This window comes from Protomyctophum bolini (genome assembly GCF_963924005.1).
Source record: "Protomyctophum bolini genome assembly, chromosome: 14".
Lineage (NCBI taxonomy): Eukaryota > Metazoa > Chordata > Actinopteri > Myctophiformes > Myctophidae > Protomyctophum > Protomyctophum bolini.
This window is the reverse complement of record NC_137875.1, coordinates 26,891,963-26,915,679: the sequence shown is the minus strand read 5'-3', so window position 1 is coordinate 26,915,679 and position 23,717 is coordinate 26,891,963. Positions and strand designations below refer to the sequence as shown.

The 23,717-nt window shown below is 42.1% G+C and overlaps 1 protein-coding gene across 1 annotated transcript; it reads right to left on the bottom strand.

The window, feature by feature from the left end:
• Positions 1 to 1,292: 1,292 nt before the first annotated feature.
• Positions 1,293 to 23,455, bottom strand: slc2a15a (solute carrier family 2 member 15a; the record flags this gene model as incomplete). Its single annotated transcript, XM_080781595.1, has 12 exons — positions 1,293 to 1,547; positions 5,290 to 5,417; positions 6,856 to 6,931; positions 7,984 to 8,085; positions 8,311 to 8,421; positions 12,505 to 12,692; positions 13,088 to 13,220; positions 13,906 to 14,051; positions 14,487 to 14,611; positions 16,479 to 16,639; positions 21,114 to 21,212; positions 23,411 to 23,455. The coding sequence occupies 12 exons, from the start codon at positions 23,453 to 23,455 to the stop codon at positions 1,293 to 1,295; spliced, it is 1,569 nt and encodes a 522-aa protein (XP_080637721.1).
• Between the last annotated feature and the right edge of the window lie 262 nt (positions 23,456 to 23,717).

The following is a 23,717-nucleotide window of genomic DNA, read 5'->3' as shown; positions in this document are numbered from 1 at the left end:
CTGTAGTCCTTTAGTGTTGGAGAAGATATATTAATAATATATTACCTATAGTTACTTAAAAAAACTAATACTATTACTCCCTGGCAAAATTACTTATTACTTTACTTTTTTCTCGCCCCCAGTAATTATATCTTTCGTCCCAAGTTTCTCGCAGTCTGACTCGAGTCTCACATTACCCAGTTTCAAGTGAAAAATAGTAACGAGTTACTTTTGGAAAATAGTAACTGTATATTACTAGTTACTGGACAAAGGTAATAATATTACTTTTAGTAATATGTTACTTTAGTTACTTTCCAACACTGGAAGTAACTGTAGTGATTAAGTAAGAGTGTTGACTGCAGGGTACGTATATAAATGTTAAAAACTATAAAACGGAAATATACTTTGACAAGAATACGACAATATGACTTATTTACAAAATGTTTGATAAAAATACACAAAATAGGGAATTCACACTATAATTTGTACATTATTGCTTGTCCCCCATGAAGAAATGATTATAGAATATAATAAATCGTTAATTTCTTTCATATATTAATACTTAATACACTCACACACCTCATCTCTCTTAAACACAGCCATCTGTATGTATTAACCTGCAATCTTTCTTGTTTTATTTACATATCTTTATGTCATGTTATAGAAGAAAAAGTTTAGGTATTTACCGTATTTGTGAGTCTATCTGGCATCAAGTCTTAAGCACAAGAACCCTAGTGTCCCTATTCTGGTCATATAATAGGCAAACATTCAACAAACAGGCGAACATTTGGTGAAAATAGGCAAAAGATAGCAGATCTACAAGTGTGCAATGCATCCCACTGAAATGCAATGTGAGCTTGTAGATCGGTAATTTTGACGTAATGTTGACGTACAAGGAAATATATAAGGTTTTAATTGGTTAAAACATAATGTATCATGGCCAGAAACGACATGATGGTTAAGATCCTGGTCTCTGGAACCAAGTCAGCACCGCTCGCTAAGGATCAAATCAAATGTTTGTTCACCAATGTTTCAGCACCCAAAACTGACCTAAACCTGAGGGCAAGGCAACTTGACCCAACTTGTAGAACTCATCTGGGTCCAGATGAATGCTATCAAAAACATGTAGAAATAAGGGGATGCATGGAAGGGCGACTGAAAAGAGTTTCCCCTACGACAGACACTGAGCCTCTGCTAATCCTTCATTATCACTCCATCATTTGACTGTGTAGTGCGCCGAAAAATAGCATTGAGCTTGTAAATCAGCTATTTTCAGCACACGACACCGGCACGCAACAAAGCATAAATCAGGCTTAAGGTACGGAGGATGAGCTGTCGAAATCCAGCGAGCCGTTCTCCAGTGTCCCGTAGCCATTCATCTTCCTCAGCTTGAGCTGGTCCACCTGCGCCAGGCCCTGGGTCTCGGGGATCGCCTCCTTCTTGGCAAACATGCGGCTGATCTCCACAAATGTCTTGTTCTTGGTTTCGGGGATGACGAGGTGGACATAGATGGCCACGGCAAAGCACACGATGGCAAACACCAGGTAGCAGTATGCACCTGCTGATCTCTGGAGAGATGAAGGGATAGGTGGATGGATGGATGGATGTATGGAGACAGACATATGGGTAAGTGTGTGTTTATGTATGTTATGGCCTAAATGTTTTGTATTTATTGTGTATTGTTCTTATTGGTGGCTTGTATTATATTGCTTTCTTTTTGTGTTCCTCATAAGGTGGTGACTGGGTGAATGCTGCTGTGAATGCTGTGAGACTGATTGGTGATTGAGTATGAAGTGACTGATTGAGAGCAGTTGAAGATTGACAGGTCCAGCCCCTGGCCTGTCCCTTGCTTCTCATTCGTCGGCTTTGTCCACGCCTTAGCCATGATTAGCTGTGCATCAGAGTCCTCCTCTATAAAGCCTCAGTTGGAGCGTCACTGTTTGAGAGGACTGTCAGCTTAACAGCAGCAGAGACTCAATTCAAGTCCTCTCACCCAAACCAAACATTTTAGAGACAAACTCTTTTGATTTTTCTGTTTTGATTGAGTGTTCGTACTAGTTAGTTGTTTTCTGTTAAAGGTTAGGCAACTTCCATTCATATATTTTTCATATAAATCAATGGATATTCAGTTTTAAATAATTTGTCCTGTTCGTTTAGGTTGTGACCTTTACACCCCTAGAAATAAGGGTCGTAACAATGTACATACAGTATGTAAAGAAGATGGGAATTGGGGTTTAAGTATGCACAGATGGATGAACGTATGTATGTATGACTGATGGATGAACAAGTGGATGGATCATGGGAAGTGGAAGAAAAGGTTTACTCCGGCGTCATGAGTCAGGGGGGATATTAGTCCATGCACGGCAAAGAGAGCTCAAAGCAGATGCCATGTTAGTGTAAGTGAAGAAAGAAGCAGCACAATGACCCGAATGGGATGACAGTTGTTGAGGTGAGTCATGGTGGAATAACAGACATGTATGTTGTACCGGTCTCTTATGGTGTGTCTGTCGGTGGCTGATCTCACAATTCACTGGACCGATCAGAGCCACGCTGATACTAGGCCATTAACCCCCAAAAACGTTTCCACATAGTCAGGCTGATTTGTATATTTCTGGAACACAGTTTGTATAAGATGATCCTATGGGATTTTCAATGGAGAAAATAACTGACCTCTAGCGGCAGCGATGTCAGCAGACTTCGGTTCTCTATAATAGTGAACCCTTTTACTGTGTATTATTAATGTTTATGGCAATATCTGCTTTAACATTTCCCTTTGGGAACAACAAAGGTCTGAACTGCATTGAAAGCAATAGTCATGTCAACGGAGGGCAAAGACAATATAAGATACATATTGCGTCCCGCAAAAGACTAGTGAACTCAGCATAGAGTTTGTGTACCAGTCAGGTACACAGTGTAATCATGAGACTAGTGAACTCAGCATAGAGTTTGTGTACCAGTCAGGTACACAGTGTAATCATGAGACTAGTGAACTCAGCATAGAGTTTGTATACCAGTCAGGTACACAGTGTAATCATGAGACTAGTGAACTCAGCATAGAGTTTGTGTACCAGTCAGGTACAGTGTAATCATGAGACTAGTGAACTCAGCATAGAGTTTGTGTACCAGTCAGGTAAACAGTGTAATCATGACTAGTGAACTCAGCATAGAGTTTGTGTACCAGTCAGGTACACAGTGTAATCATGAGACTAGTGAACTCAGCATAGAGTTTGTATACCAGTCAGGTACACAGTGTAATCATGAGACTAGTGAACTCAGCATAGAGTTTGTATACCAGTCAGGTACACAGTGTAATCATGAGACTAGTGAACTCAGCATAGAGTTTGTGTACCAGTCAGGTAAACAGTGTAATCATGAGACTAGTGAACTCAGCATAGAGTTTGTGTACCAGTCAGGTAAACAGTGTAATCATGAGACTAGTGAACTCAGCATAGAGTTTGTGTACCAGTCAGGTACACAGTGTAATCATGACTAGTGAACTCAGCATAGAGTTTGTGTACCAGTCAGGTACACAGTGTAATCATGACTAGTGAACTCAGCATAGAGTTTGTGTACCAGTCAGGTACACAGTGTAATCATGACTAGTGAACTCAGCATAGAGTTTGTGTACCAGTCAGGTACACAGTGTAATCATGACTAGTGAACTCAGCATAGAGTTTGTGTACCAGTCAGGTACACAGTGTAATCATGAGACTAGTGAACTCAGCATAGAGTTTGTATACCAGTCAGGTACACAGTGTAATCATGAGACTAGTGAACTCAGCATAGAGTTTGTATACCAGTCAGGTACACAGTGTAATCATGAGACTAGTGAACTCAGCATAGAGTTTGTGTACCAGTCAGGTAAACAGTGTAATCATGAGACTAGTGAACTCAGCATAGAGTTTGTGTACCAGTCAGGTAAACAGTGTAATCATGAGACTAGTGAACTCAGCATAGAGTTTGTGTACCAGTCAGGTACACAGTGTAATCATGACTAGTGAACTCAGCATAGAGTTTGTGTACCAGTCAGGTACACAGTGTAATCATGACTAGTGAACTCAGCATAGAGTTTGTGTACCAGTCAGGTACACAGTGTAATCATGACTAGTGAACTCAGCATAGAGTTTGTGTACCAGTCAGGTACACAGTGTAATCATGACTAGTGAACTCAGCATAGAGTTTGTGTACCAGTCAGGTACACAGTGTAATCATGAGACTAGTGAACTCAGCATAGAGTTTGTGTACCAGTCAGGTACACAGTGTAATCATGACTAGTGAACTCAGCATAGAGTTTGTGTACCAGTCAGGTACACAGTGTAATCATGACTAGTGAACTCAGCATAGAGTTTGTGTACCAGTCAGGTACACAGTGTAATCATGAGTTTAGATTGAACTCTAATAAATGGATTAAATTAACGTAGAGGATGTGACTGTGTAGTGCTAAAGGAGCCTTTATGTCTGACAAAGGCTGAGTTGGGGTCTGGAAAGTTATTACGATTATTATGATCCCGTGCAACTTACAGTCTTCTGACTACCTCAAAACAATCATGTGATCTTTGGTGCGTTCCCAAGCGGGGCCCGGACACAGGATTAGGAATCTGGCCTCTGTTGTTGCGAGGCGACATATTACACTGTTTAAGGCTTGGTGCCTGTATCACAAAGTTGTAATCATTTTTCATCAGCAGATACAAACTTGCCCGCTGTCGGGCAGAAATCTTGTCTTATTTTTTGAGTGGTGCAACCACTCCAAGGAACAGCAATGTCCGTGTTGGTTAACCTATGTGACAATGAGCACCAGAATGAGTACCAGTAGGGGGCGCTGTTGTGCCATGCAGAAACAGAGAGAGAGAGACAGTTGCACTGTTGCCTGCTAATGAGAGAGAGAGAGAGAGAGGACTTGTAGTCCCAGTGTCCGCCCTGAGACTCGGAGGATGGTGTTCAATCCCAATCCCAAAGACTATACAAATGGTACTCAATGCCTTCCCTAATTGCCACTCAGTATCTATCAAGGGTTGGGGTAGCCCCTGTGACATAGTGTCCTAGCATGATCATTCTACATAGCGTCACCTGGATATAGAAACAGAAGATGTGCCTATGAGCCACATGGCTCGGGAACCATTTACTTTACTTACTATTACTATTTTAGCAAAGACGCTATAGCACTGCAAGGTGACAGGATGGAAGCATTGGTCAAGTATTACGTGCAGCATCACATACAATGCCAGAGAAACTACATTCAGAAAAGGAAAGTGGCTCATGCAGGTCTTTCACAGCTAATGATAGCATAGAGACACATGGGAGAGTTCTCACCTGTAGAAAAGGAAACACGAAGCCAACAGCGAAGTTGGACATCCAGTTGAGTGACCCTCCCACGGTGTAGGCTGCCGGTCGGTGGGACTGTTTGAACAGCTCTGCGGTGATTAGGAAGGGCACGCCCGCTGGAACACCAACAAACAGTTCATAGTTACACACCACATGCACGCACGTTGCACACATGCACGCAAACATGCACACACACACACACACACACACACACACACACACTATGAATAAGCCTCACAAATGTTAACCCCAATAATCCTATGGAGGCATAGAACCCATGGCACTATTAGTTATCTTCCATGGGCTTGGATGGAGGAATATAATTTTCCGGGGAGCTTATGGCTGCAATTCATTATTCATACTGATTTGAATATTCATTCTCAGCGGCAGCATTTATCATGTTTTGGACCAATGAGGTGCGAGAAATGGCTAATTAGGTAACGGGTCCTCAAACATACATAGCCAATTGGGTGAAGGCCAGAGCAGCGTGAGGACAGAAGAGTCATACATCATAGCACGCATATTATTCCAGGACTATATCTCTTATTTGTCTCTCTTATAGGGGATGGATAACCAAATCATCGGGATGTCTGGGTGTGTATAAACAGAATAGAATAACTGTAATCACTTTCATCCAGACAGTCCCTATTTATTGTCAAAATCTTTAAAACAATTTAAACGTTTTCAAAGAATGTCATCAAATGAAAAGAAAATAGCATCACTTCATGCTATGCTACCAGTACATCTGCTAATTTTTATTATCTTGAAATGGTTTAGAAGGCATATGTAGAATCAGTATCGGGTCTTAATGGTTTTGAACTGGCTAAAGGGGAACACCATTCAAATTTACTACTAAGGTATTCCCCTATAAAAGCAGGCTAGTTCTCAATTGGTGATCATGCGATGAATTAGTTACAAAGCCTTTAATTAATGTTTTTTTAATCGAGTCCCAGCCCTAATACACACACACACACACACACACACACACACACACACACACACACACACACACACACACACACACACACACACACACACACACACACACACACACACACACACACACACACACACACACACACACACACACACACACACACACACACACACACACACACACACACACACACACACCAAATCTGGAGCTGCTATAGTATTCATATCTTGAAACATTCAAATGCAGTTGCACCCTCTTTAAGAAATGTCCCATGTGTCATCTCCAGAGGGCGCCATTTCATGACATAAAACCAGTGTGTAGATCAGCACAGAGCTGGAAACCCTTCACTGTCATACAACTTCATACCTTATTATGCAATATGTGCTTAGTTGTCTTGGTTTGTTTCCTCAGGTCTAACTTGATTTAATCAATGGCAAGAACACGTTGAACAGCCAAGGAAATATAATGATAATATAGACACATGCTGTGGAACAATGTCAAACAAACAGTGGAAGAAATGATTCATGCAATCTGTATAAGCAAAATATTATGTAATCAAAAACTTCTCCAAAAGGGCCAAGAAATCCCATGCAGTGATCTGGAAAAGAGCGACCCACCTGGTCCGATACAGAAGCCAGCGATGATTCCCACAACACAGCCCACGCTGATGTAGCGCATGAAAGACAGCCGAGACTGCACAGGGAAACACGTGCACGTGCGCACACGCACACGCACGCACGCACACGCACACGCACACACGCACACACACACACACACACACACACACACACACACACACACACACACACACACACACACACACACACACACACACACACACACACACACACAATGTTAGGACACACTGAATGTCAAACCACACAGGTCAAAGGCTATTTCACTCTTATGGGTCCATTTTGTTACATTTGTAGCCTACACTCTCAGAGTTAATTGAACACCTGATAGCCAAGTGGATGGGTTACCACATGGTTCAATTCCCGGCCGACCGGACCATTGGCTGAATGTCATTCCCCTATTCTCTCTCTCTCTCTCTCTTTTCTGATGAATTGAAAATGGTGGACCCATGTAATGCTTTATCACGCTGTCGTCCACAGTAACAGTTTTTGTATTGACTTGTGCTTTCATTTGAACTGTAGGCTACCCATTCTGCATACTGTGAATAAAATGTTCAATCAATCTCTCTCTCTCTCTCTTGTAAGGATCACGTAAGGTTCGTCATGGATTTAAATCCCCCATTATTCTTATGTTGAACTAATCGCTCTCATTTTGTCACACAGCGACCTGTGTGACTGGCACCTGAGCATAGGTCCTGCAACTTAGTTGAATTTGTGTATGCCCCAAGCAGCTGAACCCGTGGAAAGATGCCACATTTGTCCCTTCAGGAATGGATAAGACCCGTCCGTGCAATGGGGCAAGTGGAAGCTGGTATTCCGTTACGCAGAGTGGCAGAATTATTTGGCCTAAAATATTGTCTGTATACATAGTTACATACATTCATGAATCCACTTGCTGACCGGCTGTCGGTATTGAGCAATTTGTTTTATTGGGGTATATATGTGACATTAAAATCCTAAATGACATTTGTCATTACGTAAAATGTTGTCATTTTTGCCTTATATAGGATGTTAATGGTATACTATGCATGGTCGCACGCACGCACACATGCACGCACACGCACACACACACACACACACACACACACACACACACACACACACACACACCTGTAGAAGGAGTGCCAGTGTGATCCCAGCACAGCAGACTCCCATCATGCTGAAACCTCCGATCATGAGAGGCCTTCTGCCTAACTTCTCTATGGTAAAACACTGGGGAAGAAGAGAGAGAGATAGAGAATTGAGTTAGAGCTTTCACACATCAATAACTAACCTAAAAAGAAAATAAACTAAAAGAAAAAGATATGGAATAGAAAAGAGAACCACTCAAGCCAAGACAGCAGAGATCGATAGATAAATAGAAAGGAAGACAGACAGACAGACAGACAGACAGAAAGCAAGCAAGCAAGAAATAAATATAAACAAATGTAAACTTACCCCAATTAGTCCTGCAACGATTTCTATGGCTCCAGTCCCCACTGTGGTATACTGGATCTCTGGTACTGGGATACCCGCATTTGCAAAGATGTCATTGGTATAAAACCATATCTAAAGTAAAAAGAAGAAAAAAAAAATCACACCAATGTTTTCAACAGTTACTTCATCTCCACACATTATCATATTGAGCCACTAGGTGCGCTCTGTGGAAAGGCGTTGTTCTCTCAGAGCACTACATGCTGAGCATGCTCTAGTCCCAGATCCTTGCCACACCAAACCAAACCCACGGCTAAATGTATACCATACTGACAGTGCCTACCTTTAACTAACAACACTAAACCCCTGCCTAAACCTGGGGTTACCGGGTAGCTCAGACAGTTTCTGCGCTTACCTATATAATTCCCTTCCCGTGGTTTGACTCCGACCCCCCTCATGTCTCACATCTCTCCCTTGGTTTCCTGACTCCCTACACTCAAATTCATCTTTAAAACCATGCCTGAACATAACCAGCTGCAAGGCATGAACATTTTTGATTAGGGCCCACAACCAATCAAATGGAGTACAATGCAGAGGGACCAGCGGCTGAATATCCACCACCTAAATCATGAAGTGAAAATAATTGCTATCATTAGTTACAATCTACCAAGCTAGCTTGAGGTTATCACTTCCCATTGACTTGAACAGTAAACGCAAACCATGCTAACAAGAGTTTTTCAGTGGTGTAGCTCAAACACGTACCCCCCCCCCCCTCCACATGACAAGTGCCCAAGGAAGAAATATAATAACACTAAAATTCTAAATGGTGAGGCAAGCCTTTATGACCCGAGGGCTGTGTGGGCACAGGTGGCACTGCCTGGCACAGGTGGCGAAGCACTGCCACAGAGAGGCAGCGGACATGCGCTCGGATTCAATTCAATTCAATTTTGAGGCTTTAGGGGGAGGTAACTGCAACAGACAGGAGGGGTATTAACTGGAGGTAGCAGACGGTGATGGTGAAAAGACCAGGTAGATAAATAATCCAGCAGACACACAAGGCTATGTGCGCTAATAAACATATGCGCGCGGGCTCGCACATCGCATATGGTTAGAAAGGCTGACAGGGCTATGTGCACAAATAAACACACAAACATACTTAGTACTTACGCACACACAAACAAACACATAAACTTGCAACTTCCATGCATGTGCAAATGGGTGTAAAGGCAGAGGGATGTGTGCGCAAAAAAAGACTTGCGCACGCGCGCACGCACACGCACACACACACACACACACACACACACACACACACACACACACCTTCCTGCCGTGCTCCTGGAGCTGTGCCAAGGTTTGCCACCTGCCATATCTACTTAGGCAGAGGAATCACCTCAGGCAGCATGCCTGTCACCACTATCATTACTACCACAACCTTCATCATCATCATCTTTGTCATCACCATCACTACTGTCATTACTATCACTATCTTCATCACCAGTGATGGAAAAAGTACTCACATTGTTTACTTAAGTTAAAAAGTACCAACACTGCAATACAGAACTACATTACAAGTAAAAGTCTGGAATTCAAAATGTACTTGAGTAAAAGTACAAAAGTATTGACATCAAAATGTACTTAAAGTGTAGTCATTATATGCAGAAACAGAGCGGCCGGTGCCTGTTAGGCACTGGCCTAACGGTGCTTTTATATTAGGATGTCTCATTTCAAATGTAAAATGTCTACAAGCTCACAATGCCCTAACCTAACCCTACAAGCTCACACAGTCGCATTGCGTCGGATTGTGAGCTTGTAGATCCGCTATTTTCAAATATGGCAGAAATGTGTAGCGCTGAAGTGGTTACTGTATGTTTTGTAATAATAATCAAAACCTACAAAATAACTAGTAACTAAAGTTTTCAAATAGATGTAGTGGAGTAAAAGTACAATATTTGCATCTTGAGATGTAGTGGAGTAGAAGTAAAAGTCCTGGAAATTGGAAACACTCAAGTAAAGTACAAATAACTCAACATTGTACAGTACTTAAGTTCATCATCCTTATTATAATCATTATCAAAACAAACCCACTCTTACTTGTGCGATGTGACAATAAAGCTGATTCTGATCATCCCCATCACCACTGACATTAGTAGTATCACAATCTTCATCCTCATTATCATGTCCATCACTGACTATCACAACCTCAATCATCATCTCCTTCACCAATGTCATCAACATGATCATCTTCATCATTACATCACAACTTCGATCATCGTCTTCACAATCTCTGTCACCGCCGTCACATCACAACATTCATTGTCATAGAAATTCTCATTATCATGTTCACTGTCACCATTTGTGAGTGACTGCTATCACAACCTTCACCATCATCACCCATCGTTATCATCTTCATCATCCCCACCACTCCAGATTGTGTTCGTTTGACATTTGTGGATGGAAAGATACAAAATAATACAGCATAGTTAGTGTATATAGTCATCATTAAGATCACATTAGTATGAACCTCACTATCAACGTCATCACCATAGTTGCCACTATCATCAGCATCACCACATCACCATCGTGATCACCTCACAGTCACTATCATGATCATCATCATTATCACCACCGTCATGATCTTCATATAATGTCATCATGATCAGTATCACCACAACCTGTATCATCACCGCAACTGTCACTGTCATCGTGCTCATCAATCGCACCATCGTCACCATCATTACTGTCGCAGCTAGTGTTAGACTCTCTCTCTGCATCTTCCAGCGATGGGACCTCATTGTTCAGGCAGAGCTAATTAGCAGCTAAAAATACAGCCAAGAGAAGAGTGCCGCTAATGAGTTCAGCTCCGCCGCTTAGACGCTGCACTTTCTGGCCCTCGCACGCCCCGCTAATCGTTTGAATAATTAATGAATCTCCGAGGCGTAATTCAGAGAGGGTATTTGGCTAATCGTATCGGCGTAAAAGATGATGACGCTGTTTTTTTGGGTGGTGGTTTATAATCTCTGGGACCATACGAGGCTTATAAAACGATGAGGGATCGTTTCGGCCCACTTTCATTTCAGCGTCCTTTTGTCTAATAAGCTAGATCAATCAGATGTGGGGACGTGGGTACAATGAGGGTTGGAAAGTGGGTGGGGTGGAGTAAAGGAGGGGGAAGAGGAATAGTATTGGGAAGGGAGGTGGGAAATAAAATATTAGTACTTGAAATATGCAGGGGAAATTAACAAATGAGAGAAGCAGTGGAAATGAAAGCACTGTAAGAGGAATGGGGGCCAGAGTACCAAGAGACATGCCTACAGTACAAATATACAGCAGTGTATTCCACTAGCCTTCATCCTCTTTAACCTGCATGTGGTCACTTCACTGAGCTTTAGTTTGTAGCGGCTACATTTTTAGCACCGACCACACCTACTTTGTAAGTAAGCTCACACAATTTAAAGCAGCTACTGTATAACATGAATTTTTGTTTGTAATATTACAGTTTGTAATATTTAATATCATATTGTCTATGTCCCTCAAATATATTTCTAGTGGTTTGAGCCTCCATCACCACTCTGATATAACCAGTCCATGGCATTTCTTTTTGGCTTCTGAAGCTGTTTTAGCTGCAGTACCAAAATGTCCTGATATGCAACTTATTTAATATTTGAGTGATTATAATACTGATGCTAGATAAACACAGTCTTGTTTCCATTCCATGCCAAAATCAACAATGGCGGACATTGTAAACAAAGTGGAAATGCAAATTTGTAACTGAAGACTGAGGAGAGGGAGGAATTATACAAAGTAGGGTGACATTGATGACATCACAAACACGACCAAATCAGTTGAGCTGATCCTGAGAGCAATTTCCATAAAGCCCCTATATGATGAGAAATCCTGATTGTTCAAAATTGCATATTTGTGGGGATAGAAAATACACAGGGGAGCTAAAAAAAACACAAAAAAATCGAAACAGTTGAATTTTATGTTATAGGTCCTTTAAAGGGAAACAGTTGAGCTGAACTGTACATTTCAGTTCAATGTCGATGATTACCATCAGATAGTCTCTAGAAATCATAACACACATTGACAGATTGATGTCTATTTCAGCCTTTCTCCTACAATTCCCATAATACCCATTGAGCCTATCTTATCATAAATATATAGTGAACAATGTCATGACCACAAAAAAACAGTACATATCAGTGTAACATAACTTACAGCATCGATGCCGGACAGTTGCATGCCAATGTTGATGAGCACCACACTCAGCACCTGCATGCGGACTGTGTCGTCTAACAATAGTCGCCATACCGACACCGTCTCCACCGACGACAAGGAGCGCTGCTCCTCCTGCATCTCCTCGATCTCTGCCTGTATATTAACCTTGTGTCTGTACCACTTTAGAGCTGAGAGTTTAAAGAGAGACAGAGAGACAGAGAGGAGGAAGGAGTACAAATTAATTCACTTTAACCCGACATAGTCTCGCACAGCCAGACGATCAGGGATATCCGTGTAAAACTGTGAGGAAAGGAAACAAATTGTAATCAAATAAATAATAACATCACAGCACCAATGCGAAGACGTTAGAGGGAGAGATACAATGTTACAAAAGGTCCTGTGCGACTTCAGAGAGAAGAGAGCGAGAGAGAGAGAGAGAGAGAAATGTTGCTGTCAGCTAATTCTTCAGTAACAGAAGTGGAAAGGATGGCAATAAAGTAATTCATATTTTAATGACTTCTAACAATGCAGCCTTATTTGGAGAGGGCCCCTGAAGCGTCTGAGTGTCCTGAACTCAACTGACCTGTAATTGTGGCATGTATGTTGTGTTTCTCTATCAGCAGGTACCGTGGGCTCTCTGGGAACCATGGCAACAACATCAGTTGGATGAAGGTAGGCACCACCACAAGGGACAGGAACAGGGGCCAGTGCTCTTCCTGTGAACATGACAAAACAGTCATAATACGTACAAACATGCAGGTGGTTGGTTCAATGATAAAAGCACCAGTGCATCAGGGGTATAAATTAAAGGACCACTTCACCACTTTTAAACCTATCTTCACATAATAGGTCCTCAGTGACATCATCATTAGGAAGATTTTTTTTCCAAAAAAATAAATATATATATATATAAAAAAATATATAGAAAAAACATTCTGAACTATTTCACGACTTTGAACCAGATATTTAAAGTAAATATTGTGAATGGGTCTAAAATATCATAGTAAGATTTTTTTACAAGAATGTTTAGATTTTTATTATCGTGAGAACGATCATTTTTGCATTGCAACTTTTCAGGACTAGAACGCCTGCAGTTTCTATTAGCCTTAGATTCCCCATCGATGATGTCACTGGTGGACGGGTTTCTGAACTGCCCACAGCCCTCCTATGAGACACAGACTGAGTAGGAAAAAAATTGTGCCATTTTATCATGATTATTAGTGAGGACCTATTACAGTATATGAAGCTGGGTTGAAAAGTGGTGAAGTGGTCCTTTAAGCATTTCGGGGGATCTATAGCTTGATCGCTAAGGAGAGTCGACCTTGCAAATCCTAAACTGTGTTGCTTCTTTGTCACTGGCCTCGCTAATACAGACTAATTTTAGAAGTGGGGTTGGACTACCTTTCCCAGGAGCTCATGGAGACCAAGGATCTGGGCAGCAAACACCCCAACACAGATGAAGATACTGGGCATGAGACCCAGGAATCCTCGAAGGTTTTTTGGTGCTATCTCCCCGAGGTACATCGGCACCACACTGAGTGAAATACCTGGACAACAAACAAAGCGAAGAAAATGTATTCTTTTGTTTTGTACAAAATATAATAATGTTCTTCAATAAAGCTTCCAAGGGTTACAAAACGTATATTGACAGACAATATCTGGTTGCAACCAAAATAAATTATCACATGATTCTATGTATTTGTGCATTAATGCTTTAAACCATTCTGGGTGGGAACCCCTTTTGGTGTTTTAACTAAGCATTATGGTATACTTTAGCTATTGAAAAATAGCAGATCTACAAGCTCATAGCGCGGCACCGAGAGGCGCGCTACGCGCTTGTAGGTCTGCTATTTTTGAAAAATCGTGAAAATGCGGCACAAATCTTTGAATATACGTATATTCTTTCAGAAGACTTATTTTTTTTATTTCGATGTCAGGCCTAAATGGGTTAATGTGTCGTGTGTGTGTGTGTGTGTGTGTACCTGAGTGAATGCCCGTTACGAAGCGGCCAAAGATGATCATCTCAGGAGAACCACAGATTCTACTGAAGCCCATTAGCGTTCCAGCGATGAACACCAGCACTGTTGTATTCACTATAGTGCCTTTTCTGGACACACGTGTGCGCATGCACGCACACACACACACACACACACACACACACACACACACACACACACACACACACACACACACACACACACACACACACACACACACACACACACACACACACACACACACACACACACACACACACACACACACACACACACACACACACACACACACACACACACACACACACACACACACACACACACACACACACACACACACACACACACACACACACACACACACACACACACACACACACACACACACACACACAAAATCAGTCAAAACCACCACCACCATACAGTACTTTAATCTCTGACTCTAACCTAATGTTTTTAAAGATAGATAACTCCACCAGCTGTATTTGCAAGGAAATGTGTACCCCAATTGAACAAATACATGTGCACAATCGCACAACAATTGCACGTGCATTTTTTATGTCAAACATTATGTGTTTGACATAAAATAAAATGTGCATACAATCTGTGGATTATAAAAAAAACACAAGGACATCTCCAGTATATCGGTCAGAGGAGAGGAGAGGACAAACAGTAGTAAACTAAACCCCACACCACCCACAACTACAAGAACACACCCACTAAAATACACACGGCCAAAATGATAGGCATGCACGTATAGACCCACATGAGTCCTGATTAGCTGTAAAATGCTAACATCGAGTCATGCGGGGTGGTGGCAGGCATAAACTGTGATTAGCCATAAAACACACTGCGGCGCGGCAGAAGCGATCAAGCCCGTAAATGGGATTGTAAATCGTTTGCTTTTCATTTGCATGTAAATGTCCAGCGAGGTTCCCATCAAAAGCCACGAGACGGACAGTGCTGCATTAATCCGAGCGCCAGATAGGACTACAAAAGAACTTTTTTGTTGTTGTGTTGTCTTTTTTTGGCGTACTTGGAAGTGTTGTACACTGTTCAAGGGCAGATACAGACAAGGCTAGTGCGCTTTGAAGGGCGCTACGCACAAGGGAATGGGGTTGGGGGCGCTATCACTAAGGTCAGAGAGCAGAGAGGGGTGATTGATTGAATAGCGCTGGGGAGTTATCTTTCGTGCCAGCATAGGTGAATGTGTGTGTGTGTGTATATGTGCGCGTGGCCGCACGTGTGTCAACATGTGTCCAATGAGTGTCCAACTCTCCCTTGCTTTCACCCATGCTGTAGATACAGTACGGAACACTTGGCCACACTTCACATCAATTCCAAACGCTTCTGTTGTGACCTAAATGCTGTGAATGTGTTTTGCCATCTCTGTGTGCCAGGCAGGATTTGGTGGCAGTGCCCACAATTCCAGATGCTGCCAAGTGTCTCCTTGGCCGGTACAGCCAACTGGCCAACATCCACCCATACGGCCAGACGGTCCAGGGAGTATTGAGGTAAGGGTGCCAGTAGGACAGAGCAGAGCCCACATCCAACCACAACTCAGAGGTCAGTAAAGGACACCTCGTTCCCAGCTGTCGTCAAACTCCATGCATCGTTTCATGTGGGTCTTCCAGCAGTTTCACGCTTTGTGTGTGTGTGTGTGTTAGGGCTGGCCAATATTGACCATAAAATTATCTCTATTCAAAGTACAGTATATTGATATTGTGATGATAATATTGTATTGCATCAATAATAAAACAAATATGTTTGTATTTGTATTTAAATAATTCAACCTAGGGTGCGCAGTGGTAAAGTATCTGCCCACATTATGCAAATATCTTCATCTCCTGGAACCGTTACCCTGCTTGCGATCTAGCCCTGCTCCAACACAGCTGATTTGTTTGTTTTTTTAACTGAAAATCAGACTGAAATCAGCTGTGGCAACTGAGAATTTTAATCCATGCAAGCGTGTCTCACCTGCCAAAGCGCGTGACCAGCAGGCCCACCATGAGAGACCCCAGCAGCCCGCCGATGGCGAACACGGACACGGTCAGGGAGTACATGAGGGTCAGGGCCTCACCGGTCAGAGCTGTACCATTCCTACGGACAACCGTCCTGTTGTAGAAGTCCTTAATGTACTGATGGAGGGAAAGCAAGGAGGTTAGAGTTTGTTCATTTGTGCATAATTTAAAGTCCAAAAACGACAAAGAAAAAATTATGTACAGTGCGCCACACGGAGCACATATCTTCGCCATGTCGGGTTGCCTACTCAGGCCTGTGTCAGTTGCAGGTGCAGCCGTCAAGACATGAGGAAACACACGCGCAAAGCAGAAAATGATTGATCGATAAGCGTGTTCAGGTACACTACAACAATTATGATGTAAAAATATTAATGAAAAACACAAGGAGGGTATAATCTGGGCTAGAGGGGTATATTCTGGGCCAGAATTTACCCTGGGGAATACACCCTGGGCTAAAACAGGCTAGTCCACTTCAACTCTGGTTATAGTTTGGCCAGGTTAGTACTTGGGTGAAACAGTCTGGCAAGGTTATTGCACTCACTCACTCAGCTGTCCATGGTGCTGAAAGTGCACATAATGCATCGTGCAAACTTCTGGGGTAATTTTCACATCTGCTGTGGCTTTTGTCTGCACCCCAATTGCACCCCATTGCTTCAATATTTGGATATTTAAATAATTTATCAACCCCCTGTGTTATGCAAGGCCATTAAAAATAAAGCTCTATGTTAGACCACACATCTCTGCTTCCCATGACAGATATGTGCTTCAAATGACAAGAAGGTTTGGGAGTGTTGGAGATGCATTACTTGCAAATATCCACTATGACAAATATCATGAAATAAATGTAATCGCTTCTCAAGTGATCTCAAGATGCACGTGGAAACGGCATGAGTGTACCTATGATGTAGTATGACTCCAAATTTAGGCAAGGTTTCAGCTAATGTTAACATTTAAAAAAGTATAAAGCATTTGTGAAAGAATAAGTCCTCTGTGGCCAGTGTGCATAAGATATTTGGCATTGAGCATTGAAACATCATACATGAATAAAAATTTAATTTCTGTTTGACTTTTAGGCTTTGTAAACAGAAGGTGCAATGGGCAGATACGACAAATGATTTAGATAATCTAATAACTTTATACTATATATGAATAGTTGAAATAGCAGGTCTACAAGCTTGTAGATTTTTTGAAATCCAACATGGAAATGATTATGACGATTATGCAAAAATAATTGCAATTATCTGAAAATAATTGTGATTAGACGATTATGTAATAATTGTGAAAGGCCTACCAATTCATATTCAATAGATGTATATTATGTAGTATAATATGTTTTATTTCACATGCAGGTCTAATCTCATTCCCAGGCAACCCCTTTATTCGTTTTTTCTTTTTTTTTAACTTGAAACTCCTAATCGATTTACCACGAACTGGCATGAGACTATCAGAACCTGTTCATCCCACCATTCAGGATGGGGATGGGGTCATGTGACAGGAAGACTGCCAGACATATTTGACCTGTAGGGTTATGCACATGACAGGCTTCCAGCAGCCAAAAAGTTAAGTGTGACAAATGCTGTGGTCTGTTTCTCCCTCTCTCCCTCTCTCTCCCTCTCTCACTCTGGGTGTGTGTGTGTGTGTGTGTGTGTGTGTGTGTGTGTGTGTGTGTGTGTGTGTGTGCGTGCGTGCATGGTTTCTACACACAGTTACAGTTACCATTGGATACAGATAATTAGTTTCACTTTTTACCAACAATTATGGGGTCTAAATGTGAAGAAACCAATGAAATCCCTGTTTTTAGTTGATATCGAGGTCTCCTCATAGTGAAAGCCTCTAACAATACAAAAACACGAACAGAACAGAACAGATTAGGTCAGTAGTACTAAGAAAAGCCTTATTATATGGTTCTGAACTGGTTTTACATTGGAACATGAATGGATACCCATCTGCAAATCAAGGGACAACAAGGGACCCACTTTTTGAGACCCACTAAAATGACAGACTTATAAATAGCAACCAATTCTGTGACGTCATATTAGGTCACATTGTGGCACAGCCTAATTACGCTGTAATTACAAAACAATGGAGCTTCACTAAAATAAGTTACAGATTTTATTTTTTCTGTTTATTGAATAGAACTTAATGACATTCAACAGTATAGTCAACATAGTCAACATTTTTGTGCCTTATTTTTTTATAGATCCCCCCCTTGCCCTCACCCCACCCCTTTTTGATATTTTTTTCTGTACTGTGCTTTCATCTTTCTGTACATACATACATACATACATACATATTCACCCAAGCACCTAGTTTCTACGTATCTTATAAAGGGGGACTAGGTTGTGTCGAATTTCTCCCGGGCTCCGGTAACAGAGTATCTGATCTTTTCTAACATCAATGAAAACATCACTTCCTTGATCCATTGATTAAACTTTAAAGGAGGGGGGTTTATTCGCTTTTCAGTTTAACAAAATGAGACGACGAGCCAAAAGTGAGGCAAAGGCGAACGCTTTCTTGTGATGCACAGATAATCCTTCCTCTGTCTTTACCACTCCAAATATGGCCGTAATAGGGTTAGGTTCAAATTATTTCCCACAAATGGCTGAAAACGTGGAGAAGATCTGATTCCAGATGTTACGGATTTATAGCATTTAGCAAGGTGTGCTAGCAATGGACAGTGTGGACCGTACACTGTAGGGTCATTTTCTCTGGGCCAAGACACATTCCTTGACATTAAGGCAAGTCGTGTAGGTCATTCAGTTTACATTCCTTACAACAACCAGGCCTTCACAGAGCTCTCTCTCTCGCACACACACGCGCACATGCACACGAACACACACACACACACACACACACACACACACACACACACACACACACGCACAAGAGGTGCTGCCACACTATCTAAAGAGCCGTGCACGTTCTCGGCTGCGCACAGCTTCTTTTTCCGGATTTTTAGACAGCTGGTGGATGGAAAAGAAGCTCCACTTCCGTGGACGACTTGCACGACGGCCAGATTCCCGGAAACGCTCTCCTCCGCGTCAATCGTCCGCGGAGGTGGAGCTTAACAGTGACACACAGTCCAAGTGTAGATCAACACACCAGCAACAATAGGGATATTAACAGACAGACATGGAGGGCAAACTAGGTAAAGTTTGACCATATAGAATAATTGTAGATCTAAGCATGGTATAGTGTCTGGTCAGTATTTTCTATACAGTAACACTAACAGTACAGTGGGTAATCCAGTCAACTTTACGGTGTGTGTATGTGTATGTGTGTGCGACCTAATCACAGCTCACACCATGTATGTGGACATGGACATGGAGGAATGCAGCATGAACAGTGTTGAGACTAAAGGGTCATACCCAGGCAGGATCACGTCTAGGACATGTGATGTGGTTAAGGTTAGAGTTAACTAGCCTGTAGGTCTAGAACACGTGAAACCTTTAATTCAAGCCATGCAGGCCACGAAAGTGAAACCACGCACACGAGTGAAACTCAGCAGCTGCAAGTTGTATCGTTGACTAGTGGTCATTATTTTCATTTAGCTAAAGGAAACATAGACTGTCGGAATTCGCACGTACAGTAATTCCGATGGAGCATTAGTCCGACGTGCGTCCCGCATGTTGGACATGCGTCACTCCCGTGCTTGCGGTTATGTTAGGATTTGGTTAGGGTTTGAGGTAGGTTGTCGTTTGTCGGACCAATGACTAGTCTGAACTAAGTACTGCACACCTTGTTTTAGACTAGTCATTGGTCAGACCAGTCATTAGTCCGACATCGACAACCTATCTCTAACCCTAACCTAAACATGACCGCAAGCACAGGAGCAGCGCAGTTCAAGCGGTAGTCCGACCATTGTTTCCGCATGTCGTTCTGTTGGCGGGTCTAATCTTAGTACGCATCCCGTCGGGGGTGCAGGCTGTGGCTCAGGAGGTAGAGCAGGTCGTCCAATGATCCGTGGGTCGACGGCTCCAATCCCGGCTCCTGCTGTCCACGTGTCGAAGAGTTCAATTCCTCAGGCAAGACACTGAGCCCCACATTGCCTCCAGTGGTTGCCACCGTTGGTGTGTGAATGTGTGAAGTGAGGACACTGGCGTTGACTGTTCGCCGCTTCACCTCCGAATGTATGAATGAATGGACCATTGTAAGGCGCTTTGAGTAGGCACAGAGTGCATAGAAAAGCGCTATAACATTATTATTAATACTATTATAAGGAAACAATCTGTCCATAAGCCACTGCATTGTGATTTAAGAAGCTTTGTTCACAAACCGCACACATAAGAACTTACAATCATCAGCTATATATATAGCAACTTCTAAAAGCAAATAGCAAAATAAGAGTCAGATATGATCACTTCATGAAAGTATGTGAAAGAAAGAGAGAAAGAGCACTCCTTACTGGAACAGACAAGGCATCGCAACGCACCGTACAAAATTCCAGCTGTTTCAGTGTGCATGAGTGCAGGGGTTGGTGAATGTCTCTCTGTGTGTGTGTGTGTGTGTGTGTGTGTGTGTGTGTGTGTGTGTGTGTGTGTGTGTGTGTGTGTGTGTGTGTGGGTGTGTGGGGGGGGGGGTTCGTTCTTACTATAGCAGGGGAGTTGACCACCGCAAGGTTATATCCATAGAGCATGGAGCTTCCAAAGGAAGTTAGAAATGCCACTGCCAGCAGAGAATGGGTCAGGTGCTATGGAGAAAGTGAAAGAGTGAGAGAGAGATAATTAGAGTGATTATTTTTGTTTTATTATATCAGGAGCAAGCTTTTTTCTTTCTTTTTTTCATCACTGAACTTCTGTCACAATGTTGTCAATATTGTCAATGTCCTGGGCACCAGACTGCACTCATTATGCAATTCAAGGTATTTAGTGCAATAACTTTCAGAAATTCAGAGCACAGGGAGATCTCAGTCTGCACAGTAAAATCATTAGTGGCAATTTCACTAGAGTGTACAAATCTACCCTTACACTCTCATGTTAAATTAGCACTGAGGATTGTACCTGAACACTGCTGAAGGTGCTTGTCCAAGCATTTGGACATTATTATTCACATAGTTATTTTCACACAGTATATTATACAAACATCATTAACAACATAATACTGTTTGGGGAGGGAATCCACTGCTACAGTAACTCACTTCCAGTTGTGAGCACTACAAATACTAAAAAAGACTCTTGGTACATAAACAAGCAACTTGCAAGACTCTTGTGGCTTGCCCAAGGATGAACCGATACAAGGCCCTTATAGCCTACTGGTAGTACAGTAGGTGTGGAATTGAACCTGCAGCCTTAGAGGTACAGGCTGGTATTTACAACCTTCCCACTTCCACATAGTTTTATACTTTTCATAGTATACCATATTTGAGTAGATTCTTGCATAATAAATACATTTAAGAGCACAATTCCTATTTTTAAACAGTGGATATCTCAGTATAGAATTAATTCCAGGGTGAAAACCTTAGGCTATTTGTCCTTAAAATATGTTGTTAACATAATCAGTCTTGGTTGTGACCACATGCCAGGAAGGGCACACCCCTTTTCTAAATAAGCCAAATTACAATTATGTCCCCCCCCCCCACAAAGTGAGTGTGTGCATGTACAGTATGCGTACTGCACACACACACACACACACACACACACACACACACACACACACACACACACACACACACACACACACACACACACACACACACACACACACACACACACACACACACACACACACACACACACACACACACACACACACACACACACATCAGACGGATCAGGAGTGGGACTGAACACCATGACAGTCTTATTAGGCCAGGTCGTTCAAAGAACCACATTAGTTTTGGTGTAAACCTAAACAGGCTATAGGCTAGTGCCACTAGGAATGCGTGTAAGGAGGTCTATACAGCATATCAAGGTCAGATGGTAGATTGTTACCAGGCTATAGCATTAGGGTAGCTCTGGTCCATAGACTTAAGGACTATTTAAGGAGTATTTAGCATTTAATTGGGATTCACCAATAACTGACCCGTCAATGATTAGAAAGAAAATATTCATAGCCCAGATATAATAAAAGATCTTTCCCAATTTCCCTTAAAACGTGATATTTATTTTGGAAAACCAAATCCAGGCCACGGTCAGGAATCACACAAAAACACTGAGGTTGTTGACATTATGACAATGCCATGGTCATACACTATTGGCCCAAGTGGTATATTTCTTCAATTCAATACAATATTATTGTAAAGTGTTTGTCACTGGTCCTTGCCTACACCGTAGTATGTGCATAATACATTTGTGGAATCTTCAACAGCTAATTGGTAAACGAGTGCTACCAGCGCTCTGATAAGATTTACTGTACACGGTTGTCCCTCTTTATAACAATCACACAGTGAATAAGTAAGTTGGTCTTTTCTTTTCTGGTTGAGACCAATATTCTCTTAACACAAATACCGTAGGCATGGATTTCACCTGGGTCAATTCAGGGGACTTAACCCAAACTTAATTTGATGGCTAAGTGGTCAGATGCAGTCACTTATGTTTCCACGCACACGTGAGAAAAGCTGTGCAGACATTGTCTTGTGACATAAGCCTGTGATCTGTTGGTATCTACTATCATAATGTCTCCAAATTTAATGTCAAATAATAAGTCTATGGACTATTAAGACTATACACAGGCCTTTTGAAAACCCTAATCTTAAGGCACTTTATTTCCCTTTCATCAGAGTAGAGATTCTCCATTATTCTATTCTATTGCAACAGACTGCTTGAGAAAGAAATTACAGTATGATGTCAAAAAAATACATTTAAACAGGACTCATACAGGCCTGGTAAAATGTATATACCGTGCCTATATGTGCTCTGTTTCATAAAAAATAAACTCATTGCAACTTACCGAGGACATTTTCCCCGACGATGATATTAAAACTTCTTCAGCCATTTATGAATCAGAAATTCCAGGCTGGGCCGGTAACCGTAAAAAGTTGACACTAGTCCTCTCTTGAAGCTGCCGGCATCACAGACAAAATCATGTTGAAACAGGCGTGGTCATGGCTTCAATATCTGTGGAGAAAAGAGGATGAACCGAGCCACAAGTTACAGAAGTTGTTCCCGTTTAATTTACAGCGTGTCGGGCCTCTCCTTCGCCGGCCAGTGGTGCCCTGGTCCTGCCAACAAGCACAGACAGTGTCATCACATGATGG